The 9697-nt window shown below is 35.6% G+C and overlaps 2 protein-coding genes across 2 annotated transcripts; both read left to right on the top strand.

Annotated features, from left to right (window-relative positions):
• On the top strand, positions 3739–4299 carry LOC105172097. Its single transcript, XM_011093436.1, has one exon. The coding sequence runs from the start codon at positions 3739–3741 to the stop codon at positions 4297–4299; it is 561 nt and encodes a 186-aa protein (XP_011091738.1).
• On the top strand, positions 8329–9689 carry LOC105172096 (pelargonidin 3-O-(6-caffeoylglucoside) 5-O-(6-O-malonylglucoside) 4'''-malonyltransferase-like). Its single transcript, XM_011093435.2, has one exon. It carries the CDS (start codon positions 8468–8470, stop codon positions 9659–9661), a length of 1194 nt encoding a protein of 397 aa, XP_011091737.1. The 5' UTR covers positions 8329–8467; the 3' UTR covers positions 9662–9689.

Genomic DNA, 9697 nt, shown 5'->3' with positions numbered 1-9697 from the left:
GGAAAGTAGTCGTGGCGTGTGCCATCTTCCTTCTCGATGATATTATCACTTGTTCAATTTGTGAGAACAATGATGATTTTGAGTCATATTTATAGTTGTAGTTGGTTTGGTACATCACTATCGAGAAGAGTATCTCATGCAAAATATCTCATTTCAATTTATAAGATATGTCAAATATGTTTGTTTTTCATTTTCCGATTATATTCGGGACGAGTGAAAACATACTCAATGTTTGCTACCATTTAGAAACACCTAAATTTATATATATACATACACATATACATAAATATATATAAAAAAGACATGATTTGACAATGAATGAACTAATATTAAACATTCCCATAGGCTCATTTTCAATGACACTTAGCCACGTAGGCTCAAGACACAAAGGCTTACTATGTTCACGAAGAAACATTACACTTAGCATAAAGTTACACAAAGTGATCATAAAGCGAAGAATTATAGATTGATACAAAATCAATAAACAATTAATTCTTCTTCTTCAAGCACTAAGTTTGTTTCTTTTTTATTTTTAAACTTTTTTGGTCTTTTACAATCTTTTATAAAGTGACCCTTTTTGACACAATTGTAGAATCTCCTATCTTTATATTTTTCTTAGCTTCTTTTTCGTTATCACTAGACTCAAACTGCTATGATTTTTATTCCTTTCTTTTCTATGTCTTTTATGAAAGGAATTTTTATATTTTGGTTTTTCTTTAACAAAATTTACCTCATTTTGTTCCTTATACAGTTTATTAGTCTTTAGATTATTTTCTTTGCTTTTTAAGCCATTAATAACAGTGTCAACACTAATATTATCTCTATCGTATTTAATGGCAGTCATCAGGGATTGCATTCAACAAAACAATAGAAGAATAATCATCAATATTCTTATCACCTGTTAATTCAATATCTTGAATTAATTTAAGGTGGCTTTAGTTGCAAATGCCAAGGTAAAATGGCGATGGATGAAGTTCCAACATCCATGAGAAAACTGCACGAAATGAAGAAGAGAGAGAGGAGAGGGGACGGTGCTGTTAAGGAGGAAGAAAGGAAGTGGGCGGTAAAAATGAAGTAGGGTTAGGGTGAAATATATTTAAGTAGTAATACCAACCGGGTCGGACGGGTTGGGTTCATGGTTGTGGATTATGGGCTTGGATTAAGTGAGTGGGCCAAAGTAGCTGGGCCTTGAGCCTTCCAGATGGGTATATTTTTTAACCTACCTTATTTGGTCATGGGCCATTATTTTTCCAACACTTTTCGTATAAGAGGGCTCTAGAAACAATTGTTTTCTGTATTGGTTATGAGCATTTTAATAATTTATAGATTTATACGTTATACTGTCTACAAACTATTAATTAACACCAAAAGTTTTCAAATTAAAAAAGGAAAGCGATATGAAAATCTAAAGTAAAATAGATTGATAGGTCCGAAATATTATATAGAGTCTACATAAATTACTAGATTATGCAAGCACAAAAAAGAATAAGCATCGGTTTCACCAAAACCATCAAGCAAAAGGCAACTGAATTTGCAGCTATACGTTCATCGCAATTTCTTTCTTTCTTTCTTTCTTTCTTTTTTTTTTTTTTTGAGTAGGAAGTAGGCGAAGGTAGCTATATATATTATCACAAAAGTTTGAAACAATATTAAAGGAGTCTGCCATGGATGTTGTCGTCGGTAACGGTGACTAGTTTTTTGGTATTTTGTATCAACGGTTTTGTGACTAAAATAACTGCGACGAAATTTTTGTTGCAACGTTTGAACGAGAGATGTGATGAATTTGGTAATTCAAATCAATGAAGGACCGGCTTAAAAGAATAATTTACAAAAAAAATAGAATGATTCAAATCTAGGTTAGTTGGCACTTGATCATCTATAGGAAGCGCGCTGGAACTGAGGGTTGGATCTGCTGATTGATTGGGAGGGGAGCCAAATAATGGCATCAGACCCAATCGATGGCTATTGGGGATAAAATATTATACGTGTGGGAGCTACTTCTTGAATCAATGACAGAGACTAGCACAAAATACAAAAAGTAAGGTCCAAGTTGCTCAACAATATAAATTGTTGGATTCTTAATCCAACCTTGGGTTCATATGCAAAATAATTTTGTATTATGGACGGTTGAAATTTAGCTTCAATAAAGTGATCCAATAATATTTCAGTAATTTGGGTCTTAATGTATCAGATAGGATATGGGGCCTTTAATGTGTAAACACTAATGCTAAATTCAGTTTTAGAGATAGGAAAAAATGGAAATTCCTTTTATTATATGTATGTCATGGTCCTCAGATCACACGTGATTTTATTATATCTTTTAACATCTCATTATCAGAGATAAATCAGAAATAAAAGAAATTAAAGAAAACTCTGTGAAAATGTGTTGATCTGCAGGTTGTTGACACGATTCCATTTAGTTTCCTATGGCTATGGGTTCAGGTACGCTTCCGCATTTACAGTTATCGTATTTCTTATTGATTTAGCATGATCAATTTTAGGATTGGTAGTAATTATTATTTCACTACGAAGTATTTAAAATTCTAACAACTGGTATCAGAGCCACTCTTATTGAATCATTGAGAAAATTATTTTTTAAGGGATTATGAAATCAGTATGTATATACATACATATCTAGAATCATACATTTGGAATCAATATGTATATATTTGAAATTTAGGGTTTAAGAAATCTTTATATGTAATAATGTATGTATATATGCATATTTGAGATCTAGATTCAGATTTAGTTTCTCTTTTTGTTGGATTGTAGTTGGATTAAGCAGCGGCGTGGAGATTGCCGCGCAACATATGAGTGACGTCGTCAGATCCGCATCGGTGATGGTGGACGCAACAACCCACTGCTGCCGAGAACCCTTTCAAAAAAAAAAGGAGGTGTGTAGGGCAGAAACTATTTGCACGCCGTTCATCGCGCATGGTGGGCCGCGACTGGCAACGCAACAGCAGCGGGAGAAGTAGGTGTTGAATCATTGGGGAAGCAGGGTTTTTTCTTCCCCCTTTCTGTGAAATCACAGATGTGAATTCTCCTTCTTCATTAAACAAAAATCATCGGCGAAGCGACGGCAGGCTGTGACCAGCAGCGCAACGGTGGTGGCGATGGATGCGATCGCGGCGCAGGCGCACAGTGGGTTCTTCAATCACAGACCGGGTTGCGTAGATTTGGGTCTGGGTCAAACCTTGATCCAGTCGGGTCGACCTAGTCTGGCAGTCAATGGTTGACCATATATCTTTTTTGAAACAGCTTTTGCGGTGCAATTATTAAATTCAAATTATGGAATAGTTATATATATATATATATATTTTTTAATGTGAATTAATTAAAACGACATGTCACCAAAATAACCTCTCTTGTTGACGTTAATTCATTTTAAAAAATAAAAGAAAGTGTGTATGTAAATTTTGTTAATGTCGATCGGCCCAAAGGAAGGCCCACATTTAACTAGATTTATGTACATGTATGGTGGTAGACACGTAATAGTTATTCGACTTTTGCATGTAAATAATAAATTGGCCCAAAGGAAGATTTTATAACATGTCATTATCATTAGTGTTTAATCACTGCAATAAGATATCACTTACAAGTCAATATTTTGTCCAAAGATAGAATATTAATGGAATACTCGATATCTTGAGAATTATCATACCATTATTTTGAATTTTTTAATTGTGATTTTATATTTTGGTTTAAAGACTTATGTGAGCTTGTATGGATTCAGCGATGGCTCCTGCTAATATTACTACCAACATCAATTCCATCCCTATACTAAATGGCTCAAACTTCAAATCATGGAACGACAACCTTGAGATATTTCTCGAGGTGATGGATCTTGACTTTGCACTAAGGGAAGATTCCCCTCTTGCATTTTCAGATAAGAGTACCTCTAAAGAAAAGAGGGAGAAAGAAAGGTGGGAGAAATCTAACCGTATGTGTGTAATGATTATAAAGAAGACAATTCCAAAAGCATTCAGAGGCACAATGTTTGATATATTAACTAGAGCTAAAGATTTCCTCACTGATACTGAAAAGAGGTTTATCAAGAATGAGAAAGCTGAAATTGGTACACTCTTGACAAACCTAATTTCAAAAAGGTACACTGGGAAAGGCAATATCAGGGGGTACATTATGGAAATGTCTCATCTTGCTTCAAAATTGAGAGCTCCTAAACTTGATCTCTCTGAGGACTTGTTAGTGCATTTGGTTTTGATATCTCTTCCAACACAGTTTAGTCAGTTTAAAGTGATCTACAATTGTCAGAGAGAGACTTTGTCTCTAAATTAGCTCATATCACACTATTTTCAAGAAGAGGAAAGATTAAAACAAAGACAAGACAGAAAGTGTTTACCTCATCTCAACTTCAAAACACAAGAATAAAAGCAAGAAAGAAAGAGTACAGAGTGGAAAACTGTCCATAGACCATATAGGGACAAACTCCATGATTACGAATCCGCTCCCTAAAGGATTGCACCCAAGAATATTTCATGACCACACTGCTCGTATGGGTGTCTATCACTTCAAGAGGTTTAAGTTCTTCAGGTTGTACAGTTTATGTGGGTGTTTGTAATTTTTAAATGCTCATGTTAAAGACATTTTTAGTCATTCAGTTTGTGGTTATTAAAGGCCATTTTCTGCATAAATGAGCCTTACAGTTTTATTGTATTCTAATTTTATTATGGTTTGATCTTACTAATGTTTAAGGAGGACCAATTGGAAATATACATGTTACAGATCACATTACATGAAATTTTCATGCTACGCATTTACATCTTGATCCATGTCATTCAGTTGTATCAATGTTGTGACCATTCATGCGTTGAGTTACGATAAATGTAACAAAGGCCGTTTTAGTCCTCTTTTGATATGATTGATAGGCCGGATTGATTTATAGATACATTAAGGAATACCAACAAAATTGAGCTTAAAATAATACATGATTATAAAATTTGTACATATAGCCAATGTGGGAGATTGTTGGATTAATTAATTGATGAGTGTCGAAGTCACCAAAAATAATTCCTATTACACTTGTGAAAGTGGGAGTAGGGTCGATCCACAGGGATTGGTTTTAAGTTAATTTCTTTTAGAAAAATGGAAAATAATGGGGAAGGTTGTTGATAAAAAGAAGTGATCAAAAACTAAATAATTAAAAATACCTGATAGAGATATGAGAGAGAGATTTCCCGGTTAAGGCTGGAATTATGCTTGATTCTTGTGAGTTGATCATTGATGCAAGAATAACACATGTATGGACAAATAAATCAGTTATGGTCGTTGGTACGACCTAACAACCTCACCTTTCCTTACCTTTTCGTTAGCCAAGGTACGACCGTTGGCTAGATCTCTAATTAATAGACAACCTTGGGAACGTCCACAAGATTTAATCTATTAACAGCATTAAGAATTAGAAGGGCCTGATTCTAATCAACAAACTCCTACGAGGACAATTCGTTACAAATAGATCATGCATTCCCCATAACATAATTAAATACTGTGACATAACTAATTATGCTACGTTGCCACTAAGTATTAAACTAAATAAACAATTACACGGATTTATAAAGTCCAATTAGCTAAGCAAACTTTCTTGGTAATGAACAACCGGCCGAATCATTCACAAATCAGACGTTTGTAATTAAAGCCCAGAGTACATGAATATTTGTTTGACAAGTGTAGAACACAGATTAGATCTCACAACATAATGGGAATCAAGCAATCACCATACCTTAACCAGAAAATAAGGAATTTAGCCGGACATATTAATGGAAGAACACACTAAAAAGTGGAATTCCATTAATTCGGCTGTAAAATAAAAATAGAAGAGAAAAGATGAACAAGAATTCTATGGAGTTCTAAACAATAACCGAATCCCCTTCAAATGAAGAGATCCACCCTATTTATAATAAAAGTCTCCTACGAATCTAAACGTAGGGGGGAGATAGATACGTGATAAACTCTAAAAAGATAAATAAATTACAAGAGATAAGCTTCAAAGAGACCTTTCTGAATCTAAACACTTGATTCCTTTATCTTTCACGGAAATTTCTCGTGCTTATCCTTATCCCGAGTTGATCACTCCACTAAGTGTGGGCACGCTTAGTCAATTCTGCAGAGATTTCCTTGTAATCTTCTTTTTCTCCTTTTTGATGACTTTAATTTTGATTTTAGCTTGATTTTGCCATCTTTGCTTCATATCTTCCTTTTTTGTTGAATATGCAATAAAATCACATAATTAGGAATATTTTGGCTTAAAAAGAAAGATTAAATCACTATAAAATCATGATAATTGCAGAGTTATCAAATACCCCCACACTTAGCCATTTGCTTGTCCTCAAGCAAAATCAAGATGCATTAAAAAATCCCTCCAAATTTTAAACTACTCAAGGCAGTTTGTAATCATGTGCAAAGTAAATGACATACTTTATGAAGGAGATAATTCAACATGTATCAAACAAGTTTTCACGTGATGACCATTATCAAAATCAATCGCATAAAACTAGTGGACTATTTTCTCTCCACTTTCCATTCTCTCAAGTGTATGTATGGCTCAAGTGTATCTCTCGACACTTGCTATGACAATGCTTCACCATAGGCTTGCCTATACACCACAACTCCACCACTTTTGAAATATGCACATATATGGATCAAGAGGTCTTTAATTTTGGTTGTAATGGGGCTTTGGTTTGGGGTAGGATAAAAGGATAATGAGGTTAAATTCCAAGAAACTAATTAGAGCACCAAAAAATTTGAGTGAACAATAATTCGAAGATTTCAAAGTTTACTCATCTCCCTTCAAGATCTTTCGACAGTTCTTGAACTATGCCTTTCTTATTCCTTTTGGAGAGTTCATATATTTTTTTTTCTTCTCTTCTTTTTTCTTTTTTTTTTTGTTTTCTTTTTCTCCTCTCCATATTTTGTGATAGGCATAGACCAAGAAAATTGATGTCGATTTCCACAAAGTAAAGAAGAACATAATTTTGGGACCCCCACACTCATTTTGAGGTACATCTTTTAAGCATGTAAATCACAAAGGTTTTGAAAATCTCCCATTTTGAGAATTTGTTCTTTTGAACATAAACCCATTTCCCTTGATGCTCTAATAGTTCTTAGAGGGATCAAAATTAAAGTTTAAAAAAACAACGGGATAGGTTCGCATATGACGGGTTATTCAACAAAATAGGTCGAAAAGCTCAAAGGGGTTCTCTAAAGTTAAAATGTGTTGGGTGGTTAAAGAAGGCTGAAAGTGATTTCTAGTGCCTTTATCATATCCAAATAAATGCACATTTGTGTGGCCTCAATGTGGTTCAAGGCAAGTTCTAGGAAGACAAAGCCATAGAAGTGCTATTATTCTCTCAAGAAAGAATGAAGATTTTTTATGGACATATCAAGCTCAAAATCTCACGAGCTATGTTTTAGTCCACTAATCCTACATTAGAAGATTTTAACTCAAGTCATTTTGGTGAAGACAAGTTTTCAACTTATGAACTATCCTCAAACATAAAACATGCATTCTTTTTGCACATAGCACTATCAAGCCAAGAGTCGTCTAAAATTGAAAGGGTTTTATCATGCCAAAGTTTTTGCACATAGCACTATCAAGCCAAGAGTCGTCTAAAATTGAAAGGGTTTTATCATGCCAAAGTTTTTCCATCAAAATTTTGCCAAAAAGTTTCTCTTTTCAAGTCAACTTGAAAAAGAAAAAGCAAAAATTTTCGCTAGGCACAAAGAAAATTCATCTACCACCAATCACATCAACAAAAATTATCATGTATAAGCTCAAGAACCACAAAAATTATCATGTATAAGCTCAAGAACCACACCCCACACTTAAAATTCGCATTGTCCTCAATGTGGACATTGACATGCAACTTAAGGATTAAAAATTAAAATGAGAGAGAGTTTAAGGAAGCGTCCCTGAGTGCATGCCACGAAGAGTCATGGCATGGTTGGGCTGGTGGCAGATGGTGGCGGCAACTTCATATGAATTGAGAGGGAGAGAGATCTTGTTGGTAGGTGAAATTGCTGCGAGAGAAAGTGAGAGAGAGAGTTAATGAAGATAAAGATGAAGTTAGAGAAAATCATGGTAAAATATATGAATAGAAGTGGAAAGATTTTGACTGATTTCTTTCTTCATTTTGATTTTTTTGAATTTTTAATTTTTTATAAATATAAATATAAATAATAATAATAAAAAAAAAATAAATGAAGGTAAATAAAGTGAAATAACAGCCTACGAAGTGCGACTAAGCGTGGGCACGCTTAGTGGAAACTCCAAATCTGTTTTGGTAAAGTGAGTTAAAACAGTTTTGAATCGTAGGCAGTTGTGTTTTGTTGAGCGTAAGCATGAAGGTAGAAGTAGTTGGCCGGAAATTGATAAAGCCTTCGACCCCAACACCCGAAAACCTCAACAAGTACAACTTATCGTTAACAGATGAGCTTAGCCCACCAATGAATGTTCCTATCATTCTCTTCTATACATGCTCCCATGATGATACCGAAAAATCCAAACGAAACTCGTGCTTGGAAGAATCATTGGCAAAAATCCTATCCCAGTTCTACCCGTTTGCTGGAAGATACATCAAGAACGATCACTTGGTTGATTGTAGTGACCAGGGGCGCTGAATTTGTGGAAGCACAAGTTGTGGATGACGTCCATCTTCTGGACTTCATCGCACAGGTGAAACCGGAGCAGCTAAGTGATCTCCTTCCACGTGATCCCTGTGCAGTAGACGACATCACAGATCCATTGCTATCCATTCAGCTCACGACGTTTACTTGTGGTGGGTTGGCAATTGGCGTGAGCATGTCGCACAGAATTGCTGATGCAGAGTCAATGGCAACATTGGTTGCCGCCTGGGGAATGGCCAACAAATATTCTACAGAGGAAAAGTTCATAATTAGCCCGAGTTTTTATTCTCCCATATTATTTCCGTCCAAGAAGATGGACGTTGGTTTATTCATTGATGTACCAAGAACCAGGGATCCCAATATCGTTGCCAAGAGGATTGTATTTAAGAAGGAGGCAATAGCGAGTCTAAAAGAAAAAACGAGGAGTGGAGGAGGTTCAAGAGTGCGCGTCGTGTGTGCCCTTATAGCCAAAGTTCTCATTGGCATGGATCGAGCCAGAAAGGATGAGTGGAGAGGTTGCGTCATTACTCAAGCAGTTAACATTAGGGAGAGAACAATCCCACCTCTAGCTAAGCATTCTTGTGGAAATCTGGTGACACAGGCAGCGTTCAAATGCGAGGCTGCAAGTGACATAAACGATTTGGGATTCCAGGACTTGGTTGACAAACTAGGTGACACCATTCACAGGACCAGCGCAGATTGTGCTCGGATATTGGGTGATCAGGGTGACGAGGGACACAACATCCTCGTTGATCCTATAATGAATCTGATCGATATACTTGTCAGCGATGAGATGAGTGTTCTGCTTTTCAGTGATTGGACCAAGTGCAGATTCTATGAAGTTGATTTTGGTTGGGGAAAACCCCTTTGGACAAGCATTGAGACAATGCCAGGCGTGAATGTTACAGTGTTAATGGACAACAAAGAAGGTGACGGGATTGAAGCATGGGTGCATTTGAATCAGAAAGACATACCTTATTTGGAGCAAGACGAGGAACTAAAGTCCTTTGTTGCTTAAGTCCGAAGAAACTTATGTTTCAGACTGCCTTTTTGA

The sequence above is a fragment of the Sesamum indicum genome, linkage group LG10, assembly GCF_000512975.1.
Source record: "Sesamum indicum cultivar Zhongzhi No. 13 linkage group LG10, S_indicum_v1.0, whole genome shotgun sequence".
Taxonomy (NCBI): domain Eukaryota; kingdom Viridiplantae; phylum Streptophyta; class Magnoliopsida; order Lamiales; family Pedaliaceae; genus Sesamum; species Sesamum indicum.
Note: the sequence above shows the minus strand (reverse complement) of the source record. Positions and strands in the feature narration are given on the sequence as shown.